This window comes from Nipponia nippon, unplaced genomic scaffold, assembly GCF_047370975.1.
Source record: "Nipponia nippon isolate SJK-2023a ecotype South Korea unplaced genomic scaffold, ASM4737097v1 scaffold_1, whole genome shotgun sequence".
NCBI lineage: Eukaryota > Metazoa > Chordata > Aves > Pelecaniformes > Threskiornithidae > Nipponia > Nipponia nippon.
In genome coordinates, this window is record NW_028262290.1 from 104,325,974 (window position 1) to 104,349,477 (window position 23,504).

Sequence of the window (23,504 nt, forward strand, 5' to 3'; positions counted from 1 at the left end):
TCCAGTCCCTTAATGTTAGATGAGTTCTCAAAATTTCTGCTTCTCGATGATGAGATGTTAGGTAAGCTCACCACATCATTTGAAACTGCAGACTCAGTTCATTGAAGAAGCAAAACAAAGCTCAATGTCTATTCTCAAATCCAACTCCAAATTTTCTCACATATATGAAAATTTTATAGGAAATCACAGTTCTTCAACCTGGTCACTGTTCTTCACCCTGATCATAGCAACTTTTGCTGGCCGTGTGGTTTTCCCAAACTGTCATAAACCCTGATTTGGTTTAAAAATTCAAGTTTTAAGAAGGCCTGTTTTTAAATAGAGTTGCTGTCTCTATGTGTGGACAACTCAATATATTGAAAATTCAAATAACTGAATCTATTGAGCTGACCATTTTCTAAAAATGTGAAGTGAATGAAAGCTGATTTTGTTTTAACTCAGCATAAAAGTTTTAAATTTTTTTTAGCTAATAATTATGGGAGGAAATTTTGCCTCATTTGTTACTTTATACCATTCTGCAACAGCATTTCATGTTCCTTCACACCATATATAACTGGAAGTTTGTCATGTATAAGCAGCAGAGTTAGAGGTACAGAGATGATGTTCATATTTTAGGACATGCAAATGTTTACCACAACTTCATGCAGGAATACCATATTCTCAGTGTTCTGTTTGTCAACGTGCTAAGCTATTGTTGTAGACTGCAATGATCTGTGGAGACAACTACTATTGAAAAAGGGGTGAGAGAATCAGGCTGGAAGGAGGCCAAAAGAGGCATACCTCAAGGTTACACTTTGGGTCCATCTTGTTTAATATTTTCATCGGTGCTTATAAAAGAAATACACAATGCAATGCCTGTAATCCCAGGAGACTGGATTTAGTGACCAGGGCAGCCCTCATAGTCTCATCTTCCTGTATCTCTCTTCAGTATTATCTGCATTTCCATGCATTTTTCTTCACTTTTTAAGACTAGGGTACAGTACCTAAAGCTTGATGATGTCCTGAACAGAGATTAGGCTGCTAAGGACCTTTCAGAACAAGTACCTCTGATTCTAGTATCACCTCACTTCAGGACTGCAGTGGACTGAAAGCAGAAATGGTTTATCAAAAGGTTCAGCAAGGAAATAGACGGAAAACAGTAAGAATGTGCAGGCAGGGGGCAAGTGATATGATTGAATCCTTAGTCCCAGACACAAATTCTCCAGCAGCTCCCAAAGATGTGGTGCATCCCTGTGTCATCATATTGAACAGTGCCTCCAAGGTGACTATAGCAGTTAAAATTATTTGGAAAGGTTTTCCAAATGACTTGTTTACTGTGTGGATTCTTATTTTCATATAGCAGATAAAATTAATAACTCTTCTCTGCAACTGTGCAGCTTATTTTTCTATATTTCCAAAAGCGTGACTTTGTAGGAAACAGCAGTTTGAAATACATTAGTCTGACAAAACCTGGATCCACTGCATAATTTTATTTGTACAGCTTCATGAGAGTAATTTCTAATCAGTTTCTTTCTTGTTTTCACTTTAAAGTTATCATGATAAAGTTATTTTTTTCAATATATTATTTGATTCTAAAAAGAATTCCTGAAAATCAGTAATAATAACTCTGATCAAGGCTTCCAAATGCCAGAAATTTGTCAAAGCAGATTGATGCAGTTAATTATTAAATACCATAGTGTCAAATTATTTTGCATGTTTAGAAAATATCCCTCTTCCTGTTTACACATTCATTTACTGATCTTAGTCAGTTTATGGCTGCTATTTTGGTAATGTGGAAGTGCATGCCATGTATATGCTGCACCTCGTGGCCTTTGGAACTTCAGTGAGATAAGCAGCAATCCAGTTCAGATTCCCTCAATTCAAAGTAGAGAGCCCTTTTACTTCAAAGAATCTGTCACTTTTTACACCAGCAGCAAAGGACCATGTCTTCCCATTCTACTCCACTACTGTCCAATTGACTACAAAACATGTACTGCATTCCTTCTAAATTGACATTAGCAATACCACATGCAAACTTCTTCAAATTGATTGTATCTTCTAACACAGTTAGTGTGAAGATGTGTGTACTAATATAATAAATGTTTTTAAAAGCCCAAACTATTTTTTTTTCTCAAAAATTGAAGTTTCAACAATTGTTTTGCTGCATGATCAATATTGCGGCATTCAACTGAAATATATGAGATTCAAGATTATGTCTTTACACCGAATTAGGCAGATCATTGATATTATCATCAGTTCTTTTGTTTTTCCTTTCTCTGTGGCTTTGACCAGGAATACCATTCTGATCATATGAAAACTTTCTTAAAAAAGATTCATAAAAATATGTATGTTCTGGTTAAATGCTTTGATTTTAATAAAATGGAATTATCCAACAAAACTCCCCACCACCTCTAATGCATCATTCTTAAATATCTGCAGGTTTTAAACCATGCATCAACAACAAGGAAGTACTGACTGTTATTTATGTCGTTTTTGTTGATCGAATTGCCATAATCAATACCTTAAGCCATGAATTGTGTTGGTAGATTTTGTTTGTATGTAATTAATTTAATTATTTAACTCTTCGGTTTACCCGATTTAAGTTCAACGTAACTGCTAATTATTATGATTGTTGTTGCACATTGGCCAAGGTTCACTGTTTTCTTTATCAAAATTTAGATAAAGAAAAAAAGGGGAGAAAAAAGCGCAAAATTTTGCTCTCACAAAATCTCAACTGCCTTCTAAAAATATTTCAAAGGAATATGTGTAATGAGAGAGGAGAGACAGATTGGCCATTTTGACTTTAGGAGGCATCCTGAAGGTAGGAGCAGCTTTAAACAAGCATCAGATCCAAGAAGCTCGGGAAAGCCCTGTCCCCACAGGTTACTGGGCGCCTTCAAGCCCGGGCAGACTGCAGAGTCACTCCCTCTGCTGGAATAAGCTTTGGATTGCAACAGGTAGAGTAAATTTACTCATGTTGCTGAGTTTTCACATACTGGTTAAACCATCCACATCCATCCCATGGCCTACCAATAGAAACAAGTGTGAATCACTACATGTTAGTGGCTGCTGCCCGCTATGCAGACCTCAGCATGTAATTTATGAAGGGCAGGGAGAACAGGAGACACTCTTGTTCAGTTGTGGGGGTGGGGGGAGTCTCCACCTGGAGATATTACAGATGCTGTTGAACAAGTCCTATGTGTCTGCCAGAAGAGGAGCTCTGGAGATTACGTATTGAATTCTGTAGCTGCTCTAAGTGAAACCAACTGGACTGTTTAATGTGAACATGCACATGTTAAGCTATGCAGGGGAGGAATGAACCATGGATTTCAGAGAGGCATGGTATGGAGAATCAGGAAAAGGAAAGATTCCCTCTTCATAGGTCAGCCAAAAATTAAGACCAAGAAGAATATGAGCCTAGATACAAAACCAAGAAATAAATGTAAAATCATCATGCTAGAAATTGAAACTATTCTATTTAGCTGTTATTTAAGGGTCATTTGTTTTTTCCGTAAGCAATTCAGCTGTTTGTTTTGTTTTCCCTCTCAGGTTAAGCTACAGAAAGCTGAATACCTGTACTCAGAAACAGTTCAGAGATATGCACTTTTATCTCCTTTTTTTTTACCCACTTGATCTCTGAAATCTGTAGTTATGGTTTCTGACACAGTCTTCCCCCAGCCTTTTTAACACAGAGTAAAATGACAATTGATTTTTAAAGATCAGCAAATACAATCTCCCTTATAACTAGGAAAACTAGTAGTGATTTGTATCTTGAGTCTAGTATACACATTTGTGTTGGTCAGGCTGGTGTGAGTACCTGGAAGAAGTATATGTGGTGAAAAATGACAAAGATGAATTTGAAGGGATAGAGAGAGTCATGTGGGAGCTTAAGTACTGGGATGAAACATCACACACAAATGACATTTTCAGTGTTTGTTAGGTCTCAGTATTTGGGATTTTTGGTGAATATTGACAGAAGACATGCATGAAAAGGAAGGAGGGCAGAGACCAGGAGTACAGAAAAATAGAATAAGAGTGGGGTGCCAAAAACATGGGAATGCAAACAGTACAAGAGTGTGGAAGATGCAGGCTGTCACAGATGAAAAATCTCTGAGGTCATCTTTGACTAGTAGCAAGACCAGAAGAGTCCTAATACACAACAGAAGAATTTTCACTGAAATTGGAACTTAGAGAAGGAGGACTTTTAATACACATGGCATTTTATAGAAGTATATTATTTTTTCTGAACATAATATGATAAAACATATTAGGTATCTGGTGCTATGTAACATCTTTCCCTGTCCCATTCCCTTTTCACTGCTCATTACACTGAGAGCTCACACAGATATAATCTCCTATAGAATCATAGCATCATAGAATATCTCGAGCTGGAAGGGATCTGTAAGGATCATCAAGTCCAACTCCCTACTCTTCACAGGAGCATAACTGTACATAATTTTACATAACTGTAAAAGATTATGGAGGGGGCCATCCTTAACTGAGGTCATAGGTGGGATTAATGTTTGTCACTTGTAACCTCCCACTCCTACTAAATTAGCTGCTAATCTAATATAAATGTGGGGATTCATTTAAAACAATACCAGCAACAACAACAATATAGAAAAATCTCACAATCTGCCTGAAATGTCTGCCATTTTCAAAAAGATGTGAGGCTAAATATGAGGGATCTGGTAAAAATCCCCTCCACTTACTGTCCTTAAATTCAGTCCTGTCTTGAAATGAGTCATGAAAATCCACCTAATTTCCTCTGCCATCCACTTCCCAGCCAAATCCATTTTCACCTACCTCTCTGACTCATTCATCCTCACCCTAGTCTTCATTTTGTTCACTTAAACTGGTAGTAATGTGTGTGGGCTGAATTAATACATTGCTTCTCAAAGTGATTTCAGAGGTTCATATGCATCATGCTGTAACATAATGCTCTGCAACATTACGCAGTCCAGCAATATTTGTCCAACTCCTTGCAGCATAAACTTTCACAGCTGCACTCATTTCACTTGGAGAGAAGTTGGCAAAATATCAGCTGTTGAAACAAGTAAATTCACTATAAATTCATATGGTTCTGCATTCATCTGCATATAAACCATGTTAATTTTCACCAAATCATACAGTTATATTGGTACAATGCCATTCACAGTAATTATTGTTCTACTTAACTATGTATAGAGTTGGAATTATGGCATAAAAATATAGGCTGAAACTATATTCCTTTCAAAATCTTGCCTTAACCTGCTTATGCATTTAATAGACATTAAATATAAATATAAATATAAAAACAGTGCATTTCCCTGAGGAAAGACAGGAATGATAATAAGTTATTTAGGATGGTTGCATCATATTTTTCACAGTTCCTTTGCCAATTCTTCACTACTTAGATTTATTTTCCTTTATGAAAGGGTTCTGGGTTCCACAGGAATGTACTTCTTAAACAGATTGAACACATCTTTTGTAAATGCTAATATTGGAAGTTAATTGTAACTTCTACCTTTAAGCTAGTACAATTGAAATACTGTGTGTGCTTTCTAGAGAAAACTAATATAATTTTAAAGATTTCAATTTATGTGTTTGTTTTTTTTTTTTAACTGAAATTGTCTTTTACCTCAGCTTTAAAAAAAATCCCAAAGAATTAATCTTTACAGGACACAGATCATGCGAAGTGTGTATAAGATACTACTAATTCTTTTCTCTAAGCAATTATTTACACAACATTTCCAGAAGTGACAATGTTGGAGTTATTTCAGTTGAAAAAAAAAAAAAACAACCAAACACTCAGGACACAAAGCCATTATTTTAGAGTAAGTAGAAATCTTCCTTCTGTGATCTTTTTGGAGAGTCAGGAAATATCAGCTGTTCTGTCATATGATATCTTTTTTGCAAACATAGTATTCAAGCTAATGCTTTTTTGTTACTGATACAGAATGAGGTCATAGGAAACTACATAAGAGCTTCCATAAAGAACCTTTAAGAAAATGGAATCTATTCATAAATGCATAAATGCATAAATGCAAATGTATTCTTGTGCAACTATATATTCTGTACATGAGCTCATATATATTCAGTGGACTGTTGGTTTAGCATGTATTAATGTACCTACAGGAGACTCATGATTGCCAGTTCCTTCCTTTGTCCTTTCTATGTCATTCTAACATATTAATAAATTGCACAAGAATTCCCTGATATGTACAGTCATTTGATATCTAGCCTACTTAAAAATATTCCACAAGCAGTTGGATGATAGGACAAATGTCACAGATACACCTTGAACGATTATCTTGTTATTGTTAAACAAAAACACAGTGTTGGCATTTTAAGAGTGTTGTAAACCTTGTTTTCAGAGATTTCATGACAAGAAAAATTGTGTACTTCTGTAGCAGTTTGGACCAAGGCTTAAAAAAATCTTTACAAATTCTAAAATTCTCACAACATCCCTTTAAGGTAGGTTGCTGGGCATTATACTTTCAACTGAGGAGCATATGCATATTAACATTAGCTTGTCTGTGCTAAGATGGTACTTCCAACATCTTTTGTTTGCTAATACTGGTTTACCTCCACCAGCAAACTCAGAACTGTCATGTAACTTGGTTACTGTCATCACCATTGTCATTACCTAAGGGCAATCAGAGGCATGGTCTTGGCTGCAGCTCCTCCAAGTGAAGTGTAAGTCTTTGCTTATCTGTAGAAAAGATCCACTGGAGAAGGCTTTCTTATTCGTCCAGCACAGCTACAGGTATTCTTGATCTGTGACACATTTGTCCTATCAACATGGTTACCTTCAACACTTGCAATAGTAAGGTTTATTTCTAACCCAGTTATCATTTTATGGAACTAGATTTGGGAAGAATCACATATACAAGATGCGACACTGTGGCAGTTGTGGTACCCTTTTATCAGCTGCAGCTGAAATGTTTAATTGTGATGTGATGGCACTTAGAATAAGTTGTGATAATAAAAACAGTGCTGACAGCTTGTCTCTACTAAAGCTCATTGTTCTTCTAATATCAGCAAATGGAACTGGCGTTAACAACTAGGAACTATCTGCTAATAACATAACATAAACAACTACTGCTATTCACAGGGCTCACAAACAGGTTACACAGATGATCAGCAGCTACTTACTTTGAACAGTAGTTCTTTTTCTGTAATGGCAATGCACAAAAATGATACTCTCGCATTGGTCAGTCATTTGTAGAACCTTTAAAACACTTGGGAGCAAAGTCTAAAGGACATTTGGGTGCCAAAGTCATACTCTGAAAAAGATAAAAATAACATAGATAGGATTTCAGTTGTTAGACACTGAAATATTATTCAGGTCTTTGTCTACAACATTTCCTAAATGTAAAGAAAATATTTTGCAGTCTGTCATGCTTCCTAAAAAGAGTTGCCAATTCTACCTTCAGATTGGCTCCTAGTTTAAAAAATTCCTACATAATTTCCTTTCCCTTAGGTAATGAAAAAGCAGGGGAAATAAATACCCCAAGATTGTTTTGTCCAACACAAAGCCTGCACTTGCTTTGAGGTAATAACTGACTCTTCACTGCATTAACTCAAGAGAACTTTGCTCCTTGAGTTCCTTAGCTGAATAACATTATTACATCATCATGATAGACACCTTTTATAGCAATGACATTCCATGCAAATTTATTGTTTTAATGAACCAGTTAATTGATTCATAGAGTGTCTGTGCAGGTCACTTAGACTTTGAAAAAGTACTTAGCTTTTCTCCCAAGTGATTGAAATAATGAAAATAATTTCTTAATCTTCCAAACATTTTGAAGGGGAGCTTTATCATGTTCATTTTTGAACTCTTGATAAAACCAACTGTCATGTAAGTAAAACAAAAAGGTAGTATTTTTCCACAGAAAGTCACAAAAGCAGTGAACTGCACATGTGGCCAGCTGGATTGCCTCAGAGCATACAACAGAGGACAAGAGCTGCTGCTGTGGTGGTGTGTGGAAAGGTGCACTCAGCTCTGTTTGCTGGGAACATGCTGCTTTGCTGCCTCTTTACTGCAGAGTGATGATTATCATGGGTCCACCTCCCTACAACACACAACATGGACCATCCAGGATATCAGGCAAATCAGCAAGAAAGAAGGCTTTAGGAGGAAAGTGAGAACCTTCTAAAAAGTTTCATGTTGCATCCATAAAAAAAAAAAAAAAAAAAAAAAAAAAGAAGCCACGTAGCATTTTTAATATAGCACATCTTAGCAAACAGCTGCAAGCACATCTAAGTGGAAAGCCAAGCCTTTCCTGCTGGTATCATTTCCCCGAGCACCGTGGGAAGAGGTGCTCTCTGGTGGACAGAAGAAAAAGCTGGATTGAGAAATCTGCTGTATCTTCGGTGAGCTAGATCCTAACGTGATTTGAAGCTGAAAAGCAGAAAAGAGTGCATTTCCTCTGTGGCAACCGGCTAGGATAGTGGGTCTGAGGGAGGGTGGCTGACCCATTGGGCTGCGCATCCAAAGCACCCAAACGGAGACTTGTGGATCTCTCCTGCTTATCCGGCTCCGATCTGAGCACGGATCCCGGCCTCCCCCTTGGACATGCCCGCGGGAGCGCCCCAGCCCTGGCCCCTAGCGCCAGAAACTCAAGGCCACTTCTTTCCAACGCCCGTGTGCCCAGAGTCGAGCCGGGGCGGTGGACACAACCCGCAGCCGCCGTCATCCCCTCGGCGGAACGGAGCTGCCTTGCCGATCCCGAAAGGTGCTCAGTCGGGGCATCGCTGCCTCCGCACGGCAGCCTCCGCGGGAGTGGCAGCAAAGCTCCGCCTCCGGCCGTTCGGGAGCAGCCTGATAAAGGCAGGTGCGGGCAAGCAGCAGGACCCCACCTCGAAGCATCTGCCTATGCACAGAGCCCCTGACCTCTCCTTGGCCACCCCGTGCAAAGCGGCACCTGAGCCAGCCGGTGCAGCCGTGCCGGCGGTGGCGGGACAGGACCCCCTCCTCCACCGGTGTCCCGCGGTCCGCAGTCCTCAGTCGCGTCTCTGCGAAGGGACAAGGACCTCGCCCTCAAGGACCTCCGAAGAGGCGGGATTTCTCCGGGAAGGGGAAGCAGGATTTTGTTGTGTGGCTTGGAGATGAGGCAGGTATCTGGAGTGGGGTTCCTCCTGGGGCTGATGGCTCTCCCAGCGGCGCTGGGACAGAGAAGCTCGGAAAGCCCTGCAAATAGCAGCCAGCCTCAAAGCTTTGCCATCGTCTCTTTCAAATGGGAGCACGTCAAGGACCCTTATATCATTACACTCTGGATACTTGTGGCCAGCTTGGCCAAAATCGGTGAGTCTGGAGTTATATATTAATACATGTCCCTTCCCCTTCTCCCACCCAACATAAATTAAGAAAGCTTATCATAAGTCCACTGACCCGTTTTCAGGGGGTTTACTGTACTCTGTCCTGATTTCATAATACTGCCCTACACGGTGCTTAGCAGTGTGATTTTTTTCACCTGCCCCAGAGGGTTACCTAGTTCATTTTCAGCGCCTAGGACTGTGGCTTCTGTATCTGACTCCTTGCAAACCCTTGCAATTCCTTGAAACCTTGCATTACTGTTGCTTTCAGGAAAAACTTCTTACAGAAGTGGAACAGAAATCGGGCCTTATTGCTTATACAATACCTGTTCCAGTCTATGATATGATTATGATTATAAACAGTCTATTCTCCTGATTATGATTGGTAGCTATATTAGCTAGCACCATCAAAAATAAACACTGTAAACTACACATATGAACTTAGCATTCTCTGCTTTGCAGTGCATTGCTGAATTAGTGAAAGAGCATAGTTTATAGAGAAAGGTAATCTGTATTATCAGACCATCTGATGCAGCTGAAAATATACAAGTTTTAAAGCACACAGAATTTTCTTCAAGAAATTGGAATCAGTGAAAAGCAAGGACTTAATCTAACTTCAGTGTAGTTTAAGTGAATTTATATAAATGCTCTAACTCTTCTGTTCTGAACTTTGACTTTTTCAAAAGCAGTCATATTAATAACACTGTTTGCTGAACTAGAAGAGTCACTGTTTAATTGGAATGTATTTTATTCGCTTGATGCTATTATTTTCAGTCCTTTTACCTTTGGATCTAAAAAGAGACCTCCAGTTTGGCTGACATTGAAAATGTCATTTTCAGTTTTCAATAAATCATCTCTAAAATCAGTCTCAACTCAGAAGGTATGATCAGCTGAAAATCCCACTAATACTTTTCTGTACTTGTACGGTTAATACTAATTTGGGATACCAGAATCACATTCCATGGATTTTGCGTATCACAGAGAACAGATGATGTAAAATGGTGTATTTAGGTATATTCTGTCTAGCACATAAACTAAACACAGTAAGACTTGGGTGGAAAATGCTGTCTCCAAATCCAAATAAAACATTTTAAAAATGAGGAGTAAGACATGTAGAGGTGATATTGTGAAGCATTTTTCAGTGAGACCTGCATTTTGGGTTTCACTTGCTTAACCATAGATCTATAACTAAATATCTTTATCTGAATCTCTGTTAGACTACACCTTGCTAATAATTTGTGTTTAGATGGTTGCTGCATTACCTAGATTACATAAAAATACAGTTTTGTCTTAATTGACTTTTATTAGTGGGTTATATCAAGTAGAAAGCTGGGGAAACCAGATATAGGAAAAAACAGTGACAACATTGAGTCCCTATAAAATTGTGCTAACTAAACTAATACACAGGTTGCTCATTTGAACCTTCTTTTTGTGATCCTCTTCTAAATAAATATTTGCCCTCTGTGTTATTAAGGCTTTGCTGCTTTGTACATGTGTCACAGTTGTACAGAGTAATATTAGTGCTGCACAATCATATCAGTGCTGTGTCAGAAACCCAATGAGGCTAACAGGACAGTTAGATTGTCCTACATTTAAATTGCAATGGCCTGGATTAAGATTAGTTTGGATTAAGATGAGCCATTTTACCATTAATTCCTCAGTATAAACTCTTGATAAAGCACTAATTGTCCTTGGAGTTCAGGAGCTGAATCTTGCTGGTTCTGTTTTTAAATTGTTTGCACTTCTTTCAGAGGTGCACAGAGCATGTCACTTACTAGTAGATAGTATCTATCATCAACTCCATCATTTTTCTTCCCTAAACCTCTCAAGCTTCATTCTTTTCTCTCTTCACATTTGTAATTGCAATCCTATACTACTCTGGACATTGTCTCTGAAGAAGCAATGGACAACTGCTGTATTCCACTGACAGTCTATGAATGTTCCTACTTTCTCCACCAGTCACAAATAAAATACAGAAAAGCAAAAATGTACACTCGCTGTTCAACAGCTTATTAATGAAGAAAGCATGAAGGTGTTCATATAAGTTAATGCGAAAGGGAACAGAAAAAAACAGCTTGTCAGCCTTCTATCTGCCTTGGTGTGTCAAGGGTTCTGGAAAGTAGACCAGAAATCTATCAGAAGATTTTTGAATGGCAAAAATGCTATGCTGGATTAAAGAAGTTTTATACATACAAAAAACAGAAAAGAACTGAGGAAGAAAATACAGAACATCTGCCCTTGTGTCTCTTGCTTTACTACCTGAAGGAGGGCAAAGGTAGTGGAGTCAAAATGCTGTGGGCTTTTCAGCAGGGGAGGAGCTGTTCTTATACATGCAAGCTCATTTCTCCATGGCTACAGAGACTGGGAGAGCTATTTTACTGGTGGATGATAGGCAATTGGGTCAGCAAAGGGTGTTCTGGGAATTGCAATTGGTAGCTGGGGATGAAAAGTGTATGACAATACTTTGCCTTCTCTTGCATTAGAATAACCTTAGGGGTTTGTGGGGTTTTTTTGTTTGTTTGGGTTTTTTTTCTTTTTTTTTGTTTTCTTTTTTTTTTTTTTAAAGTTTCAGTTCATGATGTTATATGGCTTGGGGAAATGTGTATTTAACAGGAGATTCTCATGGATTTTCTGGGACTTGATGTTCATGTTGTGTACATTCAGAATGTAAATTGGTGTTGACAAGGTATTCTGCAACATAAACTATTGTATGTGAAATCTTGTAAGCATCCCAAATATGTGAAAAAGTGCCCAGTGTTTTTGGCTTTGTGGGAAGGAAGCTGCTGTTTTACTTTATTTTTTTCATGTGAAGAATACTTACATCTCTTGGGCAAGTCTAAGTATTGCTACAAATGAAACTGTGGAAGAAGAGTCTTCATGCAGTTGGCTTTCATGTACTATAGGAAATAAATTAATTTGTGTGTGTCTACTATGAACCTTCTGAAGCATCTCAGTGTACTGTTTTACATACTATAATTGATTTGACCCTCTTCACTTGACATGTTCCAACTCTTCATTCTAAGGTACACAGTGTACATCATTTGGCTAATGATCTTTATTTCCTCTTTTGATAGGCTCTCTTATCACTACAAATGAGTATCCTTATGGGATAAGGCCAATAAACTACTTGCATGTGTAAAGCTAGGCCAGAAAAACATCTTATCTATATGAAGAAGGTACATGAGGTACAGCTGAGAACCCTCCTAGTGGACTCCAGGTGTCCACTTCCTGGTACCTCAGTTCTTCAGCTGAAACAAGCAATACCAATGAAAAAAAGAATACACAAATACATACATATCTGTATTTATATATAGTTATAGACTAGGGCATTTTTTACTGTAACTTTTTTGATAAAGGATGTAACATTTGTAATCAACATACTTGCACAATATAGTTCTGATTTAAGGTTAAAGACGTATGCACACTGACCAGCCTTGCACATGCTTTCTAAGTTCACTTCATCATGTGCTCTCCTCCTTCTTTATACATCTTTAATAGATCACATCTTGAAAATAACCCTTTAATAAACAGACAAGTAGAAGATAGAAACAATGGCAGGAAAGTCTGCTACAGAAAAAGCCAGAAGTAGGGAGGGAGATCAGAAAACAACTTTGGAAACAGGTAGAAAGAAAGGAATAATCAGCTCGGGAGCTAAAAATGGGCAAGAGAAGAAATAGTTTAAACTCTGAATATTGTATACAATTTTTTATGAGGATATTTCTGAAGCCATGTCTATTGCAAAGAAAAAAAGTATGCTTTTTACTTGGGGGATATCCACTGCATGCTTCTATACTTGTTCAAAATCCTAGGAGATAGAGAGAGATTGTATTTATATTGTCATTGGAGGTTATGTTGGGGAACTTGTAAAATTCCTACTTGTTCTTTAAATCCTTTTGTGTACTATAATATTTTTCAGAAGGATAGTTAATTGCTCGTCCCAAAATAAAATAATAAAAAAAAAAACCTTCAAAGCAGTCTTTCTGTCTGTTTAGCCCCCTGAACTTGCTCAATGTGGAGCAGATAAGCAACTGTAAGAAATGGTGGGAGAGTGAGCGACTATGAACAGGAATGAGGAAAGGTGCATACCCTTTTCATTATCTGTGAGTTAAACCTCTTGCCAACTGTTTTTGTTCGTATAGTTTATGCTGAGTCTAAGAATGTCACAAAAGCTTTTTTTAATGTCTGTGTAGTTGCGCACAAATTCTAAAGGCTTTTATATTAGAAATTTAAAAGTGGGAGTGAAATTTGAATCCAGGGCAGCTGGTAAATCCATCTTCAGGAATGCCACAATACTTTGGAGGAGGGGGAAGAAGTGATTCAATAACTATAAACAAACACTTAGGAGAAGGCTAGCCTAGTGATATCTCAAAAAGATACTGTGTCAGATGGACTTGTTGAGTCCATCAGCTATTGAGACCCCAGGAGGACACGAGCTGTAAAACACACTGTATCTCTAAGCTTACAGAGATACGGATACCTACAAATGCTCTAGTTTCTGCATGCCCAGGCCCCTTCATATTGTCTCAAACTATTCTGAGAAAGGAGCTCTTCAGAATATTTTGTTAACAGAAACAATTGCTGTGGAGAATTTTAAGCATGTTAGGGATGGGCTAGGGAAGGAACTGTGAAATGCAGGTTTAACAACCCATCCAATTTAAACTCCTGGGGCAATATTTTCTTTTAAGAAATCAATACTCCTCCCTCCAAAGCAAACTGTCAAAACAAAAGCCCATTTGACTCCCAAGTTTCTCTTCCTGGCATTTTAGCACTAGTGAAAAGTGTCAATTACTTAGAGAAAGTGATTTAGGGTATTGTTTTAATAAAAGCAAAAAATGTGAGAATAGCTCTTCTGTTAGCAGTTCTTCAGTAAATAACATTTTAAGGAAGAAATGTTGAAGGATGCTTAGCAGAACTTTATTGGAAGTATTTAACTGAAAATGGAGTCAGAGACTCAAATGGTGAGGATACTACCAGACCCTTCATAGCTTAAACTACTAGACATGATTGTAGTGCTTGTTAAAAGCCGCTTTCATTAGCAGATGATAATATGAAAAAGGTCTTTGCATTGTGACTAGGAAGTCTGGACTTGGCTAACTTCCCCCATATCCTGAACAAAATAACACGGAAAAAATATATCTTTTACTTTTATTGTGAACTGGGTAGAAGCTGGAACAGGTTGGCATACGTATAAGGGAGGCACATGCATTTCCTTCCTGGATATAGCCTTTTATTATCTATCTTAAAAACAATTACATAGAAACACTATAAATTTGTACTGGCAACTATGTTGTATATAACAGGGGTGTCTTCATTTTAGTAAGATGCTGTATTTCCTCTTGTAAAGTGCTGTTTAGAATACCTGTGAGCTAGGAATGTTAAGTACTGTAAAATCTCTGCCTTCTAAAGAATTACCTTTTGTATGGAACATTTTAGGCAGCTGAAAAGAACATTTCCAACATAGAATAATAGCTTAGTATTTCCAGTCCTAGGAACAACTGTGTAAGCCATGCCTTTATTAAATTTATGATCTGTAAATGGAGGCCTATTTCCACACTTTATTTCCATTTTACTCTTGTACCTTACTCATCTTTTTCCTGTCCTTCCTGCTTCCCTGAAACACACATCTCTCTTCTCTCCCCCTCCCCCTCCAAGTCTTGCAAGTCTCAAGTCTTAATTATTTAGAGTAGGGAAGAAGATATCAGGACTGTATAATTCGACAAGATTCAGATTACATCCCCTGACGAATAGCAAATGTACAATGGCAACTTGTGTGAATTACATAAGAAAACAATGGCATTTTGAGAATGGCCCTGAATTGAATACAGTTCAAGCATGCATACCTAAGAAAGGATCTCTGCCATCAATTACTTTCAGGCACCTGTGTGCAAAGTGCTCAGCGTTCTCTGTAGAACAATGGAATCCTTTAATACTATAGTCTTAGGATTGCTGAAACCATTGATTTACTGTCTTCAGAGCTAAAGCCACTTATTACTAAGAGCGATCTACAAACCCCCGAAGTGACCATAAATCTCTCATACGGTAATGCAGCAGACCACAGGCCTGCAAGTAATGAATGCAAGCAGCAAACCCTTTCAGGTGTACACAGGTTCTTCAAGTGAAAGGTTTTGTGAGGTCCCCTTTGTTTTTGTGGAGCTTTGTGTGTTAGAAATGCTTAGCAGGGAAGCTGGTATTGGAAATCCTGAATTATTACTTTGACCTGGCAGTAAGAAAGTTGCTTTTCCAGTTGTTTTGACTCATGCCACCAGAAGTCCATCAAAAGTCAGTGAGTTTCACCACCAGTTTGCTTGAAGAAATGTTGTGAATTCAAATACAAAACTTCTTTTCCCCATTTACCATATTTTAATTGATCTGAAGTAACGGGGTAATGGATTACTCGGGTCTTCTGTAGTTTCTGTACAGCTTATTCTATTCCCAGATGAAGTGTTGAGTCCCAAGTTGTAGAAGACTATTTCTTATCTGAATATTCTTTTTGCTCTTTCAGGATATTTTATCTGATTTTTCTCATCTCTCTGCAGTACTGCAGTTAAACTAATGTCTCAAAGAACTAGGGGCTCTAATTATTCTTCAACTTGCTAACAAGTGGCACCCATTTAAAAGTACAGACTGTTAAAAGAGTCTTGGTAAACTGCAGAGCATGGCTGGTTGGCTGTGTTGTAATATTTTGATTCCTTTCGTAAAACAGCTTACAGAGTATTCACCCCTATGAAAGGAGTGACTTGATACCCAATTGGCTGTTATGTAAAGCACTGTAAAGTCATAAATACTGAAACTACAGGCTGACAAGGAAGAGCCGACTGAGATGGAATGCAAGACCTCAAGTGGAAACACTTTTAATTAAGACACGAATATTTAATGTTTATTCACGGAAAAAGAAAACTGGAAGATATTCTGAAAGGCCTATGCAAAAACAAGGTTTTTAAGTAGATGGATCTGGAGAGTTTTCTTCTTCCAATAACTGAAAGTAGAAGAAATTATTCTGGATTCAGTAATATGTGCCTAGATGAGTTCTTCTGCTTTTATCTATTGAAAGAAAAAATGCCTTGGCCTTTTGTCAACCCCAAATGTTAAGCAGTAGTCAGACACCAAGAAAGAAAATCTCCAAGTAGATTATATACTGATTTTCAGATACATTTGGTTACGATTTTCTTTGCTTCAATTAGAGTTTTTTAAAAGTAGAAAAAAAGTGGAAAGGGGAAGCTTTATGGATTCATTCACTTCCAAAAGTTGGGCTTTGAGGAAAATATTAAATATTCAGGAACCTGTAAAGGTCTTGAGCCAGTACGATTTCATAATTAAAATCTCCCAGGTGCAAACAGATTGTAAATTGATGTAGGGACTTGTCTAAACACAACACTGATTTTATGTTAACTATATTGTCATAGTTAAAACATTGTAACTCCTTTATTAAAATGAATATTGTTACGTTGGTTTGGTGGTATAATAGTATTCCAGGGACTAGATGACATAGGTTGATATAAGATGGCTTTATGTTAATGTGAGTACATCAATACTAACAGTTGTACTGGAGGTATAGTTGTTATGCAATCATACATAAAACTACGTGTAGTTGTATGGAGCTATTACAATCCTCCTATTCCAGAGGAACAGCAGTACTGCTGAATATCTGGATGTGGATTTTCAGACCTTGACAGCTTAGATGTATGCTTAACAAATTCATTTAATAAATGTTCTTTAGTGGTTTAAGTGGTTACAATATTCACGCCAGAGTGAATGAAACAGTGTTTGAATGCTTGCTCTTCTGTTCTGATGCATAGTCTAGAGTTTAATCTGCTATAGGACTTGGTTTGAATTAAGTTGCCAGATTTTCCACTGAAATAGCTCTGGTCCTCAGCTATTCCATCCTACTTGGTTCTGGAGATGACTTTGGGACAGTAGTGAGCTGGGGAAAAGTAATTTTTCAAATTGGGTCAGTCAGTGATAAGTAACTATGTTTAAGGCTTTAGTCAGCGATACACTGCTCCTGAAGCTGATGGCTAGGGAGAAAGAACACAGACATACATGCATAGTGTCCTGTAACACAGGCATCAGTTTGATATTTTGCTGGACCCTGGGTCTCCTATAGAGTTCACAGAATCATAGAATCCCAGAATAGTTAAGGTTGGAAGTGACCTCTGGAGATCATCTGGTTGCCCAGGATCATGTCCAGACAGCTTTTGAATATCTCAAAGGATGGAGACTCCATAACCACTCTGGGCAACCTGTGTCAATGCTCGGCCACCCTCACAGAGAAAAGGTGTTTCCTGATGTTCAGAGGCAACCTCCTGTGTTTCAGTTTGTGCCCACTGCCTCTGGTCCTGTCACTGGACACCACTGAAAAGAGCCTGGCTCTGTCCTTTTTGCACCGTCCCTTCAGGTATTTTATATATGGATGAGGCTCCCCCTTGAGTCTTCCATTCTTCAGGCTAAACAGTTCCAGCTCTCTTAGCCTTTCCTCATATGTGAGATGCTCCAGCCCCTTAATCATCTTCCTGGCCCTTTGCTGGGCTCTGTCCAGTATGCCCATGTCTCTCTTGTATGGAGGAGCCCAGAACTGAACACGGTAGTCCAGGGGTGGCCTCACCAGTGCTGAGTAGAGGGGAAGGAGCACCTCCCTTGGCCCACTTGGCAATACTTTGCCTAATGCAGCCCAGAATACCAGCAGCCGCCTTTGCTGCAAGGGCACATTGCTGGTTCATGTTCAACTTGATCTCTACTGGGACCCTCAAGACCTTATTTGCTAAGCTGCTTTCCAGCTGGGTGGCCCCCAGCATACATCTGGTGCATGGGGTTGTTCCTCACCAGGAGCACTTCTCCTTGCCAAACTTCCTCAGGTTCCTGTCAGCCCATTTCTCCAGCCTGTTGAGGTCCCTCTGGATGGTAGCACGACCCTCTGGCCTATTAGCCATTCCTCTCAACTTTGTGTTATCAGTAAACTTGCTGAGGGTACATTCTGTCCCATCATGCAGATCATTAATGAGGATGTTGAACAGGACCGGACCCATATTTACCTCGGGGTACACCATTAGTTACCAGCCTCCAATTAGACTTTGCACCACTGATCACCACCCTCAGGGCCCAGCCATTCAGCCAGTTTTCACTGTCGTTCATCTAGCCCCTATGGCAACAGCTTGAGGGGTTATCAGGCTCTTATGGGAGACAGTGTCAAAGGCCTTACTGAAGGCCCAGTAAACACTAGCCAGTGCTCTACCCTCATCTACCAGGCCTGTCATTTACTCATGTAAGTTAACCAGGTGGGTCAAGCCTGACTTCCCCTTGGTGAAGCCATGCTGACTACTCCTGAGGAATTTCTTGTCCTTCATGAGCCTGGAAATGGCTGCCAGAATTAGTTGCTCTATCAGTTAGACCTGCAGATCCTGGTCTTTGAATTAGCAGTGTTCATACACGGATGGAACTTTATCCACATCCTGCCTGGTCAAAGAAAGCAACACTTCTGCATGCTGGTTTGGTGGAATCAGCGCACTTTGATTAACTAGAGCAAAATTGCATGCTAATATACAGAGCAGAGGAGAATACATGGTGGCCATATGGTGGCCATGATGGTCATGCCATCATGAATTAAAGAAAGGAATGACAAGGTATCAGCATAAAGTGCAGCTCTCCTCTAACCTGGGTGCTTTCTGATCAAAATGGCTTCAATTTTCTCATCCAAATGGCTTTCACCCACTCTTCTGCCTTCTCTTAGCTGATACAGTATGAGTTCCATCTCTTATTTTAGACAAACCATTCTCCAGGATGAAGTGATATTCTAATGAATAATATTACTTGATGGGAATGTGCAGTGAGATCTATTAACTGGTAGTACCAAGCTCAAGCAGTAGCTAGCTGATTCAGCAGGAACATGTGTAAACCTGGAGGTGGTCGTTGTAGTGTTCCCTGCTGCTTGCAGAACAGGATGATAGATCTGTTTCCTACAAATATCTCTTCTCCCCACAACTGTATGCCAGAAAGCACACTGCTGTAGTCCTCCTCTGTACTAGGTAGGTCTTCTGGGTCTTCCACTTACCTGAATTGCAGCATTGGTGCTTTGGAATCCTATCTCAATTTCCCCATTTCTAATGGGATTTTTCTCAACAAGACTGCCTTTGTTCCCCTAAAAAAAGAGCCCCAAAACAAACCAATAGTAAAACCCCAAACCAACCAACCAGCCAACCAACCAAACCACCAACCAAAAAAACCCTCAGGCAAAACTATATGGGTGGATATTCCACCACTACAGTTCTTTCCTCTCCTACAGGAAAGACCAGGAAATTTTTGAGTCCACGATAGTTATGACCATGGTGGTCTTCTATCACTTCCTTATGTGATACTCCTTATATGTCTCCTATCTTCATTTCACTTCACAAAAGGCTGTGCAAGCTCTGACTCTGGATAGGAGGACATTTTGACTGTTGAACTGGTATCTTGTCAAGGTACATTATTGGAGTGTAGATGAAGATATTTTGAGCTCATTTATCTGTTCAGATTAGTTGTCATGGATGATCATTACTAAAGGACAGTGTACTCTTTTTCTAAGTAGAAATATTGTGTAAATGCTGTGTTTATTCTCATGTTTCTTTAATAATTGCTACCATAGATGCCATGTGGAAAAGCAATCATAGATATTTTTATAGGCAAACAACTAATTTAAGTTGCATGGACAATCTTTCTAGTGTAACAAGCTGAGTAAGATAGTCTACATTTTTAAAAAATGAACAGTTTTGTGTTGATCAGTACACTGATCAATAATAAAAAAGTAGGACAGAAAGTACTGTAAGAGAAAGGGCAGGATGGAAGCTACAGATAAGAGTGCTATTATGTATTTTGCATAAAAATTATGTAATTAGATTGTGAGGGGAAAAATAAAAGAGCAGAAAGTGTGTAGATATTTACATTCAGTGTCTAAGAAATAAATGTATTAATTAATTTCTTATGTTCTTAATTCCTGTTGTTTTGTTATCATAAAGAAGAAAAAATTTGACTATCATCAGAGGTTTTCTGTTAACATATCTTCCATTCATTGAAAGGATTTTGTCATAAACTACTGCCTGACAGATTCTATCAATATGTCCATTAGTCATAATCTCTTACCATGAATTAGCAATATAAGATTTTTTAGACTTTGCTGTATAGGTCTTCAGCAGGATAGCTTTTTCTCTTGGGCAATCTGTCCTCAGGCGAACTCATCCAGTGGCTCCACATGTTGTCCTGTGGAATACAGTGTATCTTAGAGGATGTTACTTTTTAGAGCCGTAAGAAGAATATCCATAGCAAGGCTTAGTTTTTCCCCCACTAATAAGGCATTTCTCAGACAAGATGAATAGTCAGCATCACGTTGTTCTCATCAATGTTATGCTAATTATTCCTTCAAATCAGGGAGCTACCTTTCTATCTGCTCCCAATAACCTTATAGATCTTCATTTTATCTGGACTTTTTAAAGGTGGATTATGTATGTGCCAGTTGCTGCATTGTTGCTGATCTGTACATGATTATACCTAACAGGTTTAAAAAAACCAGTGTGGTGCTGCTATCCACAATTGCAGAGTTCGAAGTGCTTTTCTATTTTAGTATTTACCTTTTTTTTTTTTCTTTTTACTTCTGTGTTACACAATCTCTCACACAGCAAAGTCTTATGATTCAAGACAAGAATGAAAGATAGGTTGTAAAACAAGGAAGGTGGTATCTCACTCAGGCCAGTTATCTAACTGGTTGTGTATCATCCATAACAGCCTGAAACTTGTATCCTGTAGTGGTGAAAACTTCCCTTTTTTATGCAGTAAAAATGTCCAGAAAGAGAAGGCTGGTTTTGTTACTTTCTTCTTGATAATATTTAGAAAAAAGGTCTGCACTCTTCCAAAATTTTTATTAGAAATAAAGAATATATCAAGTTCAGAAACTACACTTTTTTTTTTTTTTCTCACAGTGTGATAGATATAGCATTGAAGTCAGTGAAAGATAAATGCTTTGTAATTCACCTTCCCCCTCTCCCCCACTCAAGTTAATTCAATCAATTTTCAGACATTTTCTGATCTGAGGATGAGGTTATTACACTTCATATGGGTCTAAAAAAAGGGCTGTCACATTTCTGATACAGTTAAAGGGAGCAGCAATTCATTAGTACATAATGAATTAATCTTATCTGCAACCTTATGTTCCCTAGTATTTCAGTAAACAGAAGTACATCTTGTTTTCATGTCTTGAATACTTGTACTGAAGAAAATGGTAATTAAGTGAAAAGCTAAAGCTTTTTGTTTTGAGACAAAACTATTCTTTTTGAGCACTCATTAAAGCATCTCAATTCTTCAGCCTTTCCTAAGGAATACAGGATAGCTGACCTTACTAAAAAACATAGTTTCCAAGGCATGTTCACTTGAAAAATGCTTTTTGGTGTTTGAAAGTATGAGGATGTAAAAACAGCAGGAGGAAGTATGACGTTTCCTTCTGTTTATTGTGATTTAGAAGTAAAGATTAAAACCAGTCCAAGATAAAGCTGCCACTGTAGGTGGAAACTCAGCTTGTGTATTGGTACTGAAGCTCTTATGTCAGGAAAGACCTACCCAAAAGTAAGGATGAATGATATATGGCTATATTTTCCTCTTACTGCCTAATGTAGCATGTGTTCCGTGTCATACGATGGAGGATCCCAATGTGTTGAAAGTCAGTAGAATCTTGTCTATATGCCCTTATCTGATAAATGTTTTATGATTATAGTCAAGTGAAGTAGTACTACAGCCAACAGTAGTGGTCATGCTGTAGTGCCTAAAACACAGTATCTGTACCTGGGGTTGAAAGAAGTTTGGTAAAGAGCCCTATACTTTGGGAACTGCTTATCAGTTAAGAATATAATGGAAGTACAGATAAATCATCAAGCAGATTCAGTTGCTGACAAACTAAACACTCACAACTGAAATGAAAATAGTAAAATATATCCTGTATATCATATGATTACGTAGATGCTAGTGAACAAGGCAGAAAGTGGAGAATCCATAGATTTAAGGAAAATTCACCTGAAACTTGGCTTCTGTCTTGGCATTTGTTCATCTTTTTTTTTCTTCCCTATCAGGACTAGCAGTATATTCAGGTTTCAAGAGATTAATGGAAAAAACAATATTACCAGAAAATTATGAAGTTTGGCTGTTTACGACACTTTCTGTTTTGGAACAAAAGCATGACTAACCTGCCTGCATTTTTCTTATTTCACAGTTGGTATAAAGCAGTGTCAGTTCAGCTAGGTCTTTCTGTCAGGTTGATGCTTTTCCACTCCAGCATTTTTTTTCCAGAGCTCATCTTGGCATTTGATATGAAGATGCTACACTAATCCTTTTAGAATTAAGTCCACGTATATATATATATTTTTTTTTCGGTTATAAGCTTTCTCTCATTTATGATTTATCTGTGTGTAAATAATTTAAATCCCTTTACTGGTCATGAGCCGACAATGTGAGCTTGCAGCCCAGAAAGCCAACTGTATCCTGGGCTGCATCAAAAGAAATGTGGCCAGCAGGTCAAGGGAGGTGATTCTGTCCTTCTACTCTGCTCTCGTGAGACCCCACCTGGAGTACTGCATCCAGCTCTGGAGTCCTCCACACAGAAAAGACATGGACCTGTTGGAGTGGGTCCAGAGGAGGGCCACAAAAATGATCAGAGGGATGGAACACCTCTCCTATGAGATCAGGCTGAGAGAGTTGGGGTTGTTCGGCCTGGAGAAGAGAAGGCTCTGGGGAGACCTTATTGAGGCCTTTCAATACTTAAATTAGGGACCTTATAAGAAAGATGGGGACAGAGATTTTAGTAGGGCCTGTAGCAATAGGACAAGGGGTAATGGTTTTAAACTAAACAAGGGTAGATTTAGACTAGATATAAGGAAGAAATTTTTTACAATGAGGGTGGTGAACTACTGGAACAGGTTGCTCAGGGAGTTTGTAGATGCCCCATCCCTGGAAATATTCAGGGTCAGGTTGGACAGGGCTCTGAACAACCTGATCTAGTTGAAGATGTCTCTGCTCATTGGTGGGGGAGTTGGACTAGATGGCCTTTGAAGGTCCCTTCCAACCCAAACTATTCTATGATTCTATTGAAGTTTAGCTCATATATATGTGGTAATAGAAGAGAAAAAGAGGCACTACTGTACATATACTAGGTGTAACATTTGAGTCATACTGAATTCTTACTGCTCCCCAAAAATGAATTTTTGCACAGATGTTTT

The 23,504-nt window shown here is 38.5% G+C and overlaps 1 protein-coding gene across 3 annotated transcripts in view; it reads left to right on the forward strand.

The window, feature by feature from the left end:
* Window positions 1-8,847: 8,847 nt before the first annotated feature.
* Window positions 8,848-23,504, forward strand: part of SLC9A3 (solute carrier family 9 member A3) — a 59,693-nt gene continuing 45,036 nt past the window's right edge. For all 3 annotated transcript variants that reach the window (XM_087765909.1, XM_087765901.1, XM_009475379.2), the window contains exon 1: window positions 8,848-9,268. In XM_087765909.1, coding sequence (XP_087622035.1) covers window positions 9,073-9,268 — 196 coding nt within the window. In that variant the 5' untranslated portion in view covers window positions 8,848-9,072. The remainder of the gene's footprint in view (window positions 9,269-23,504) is intronic.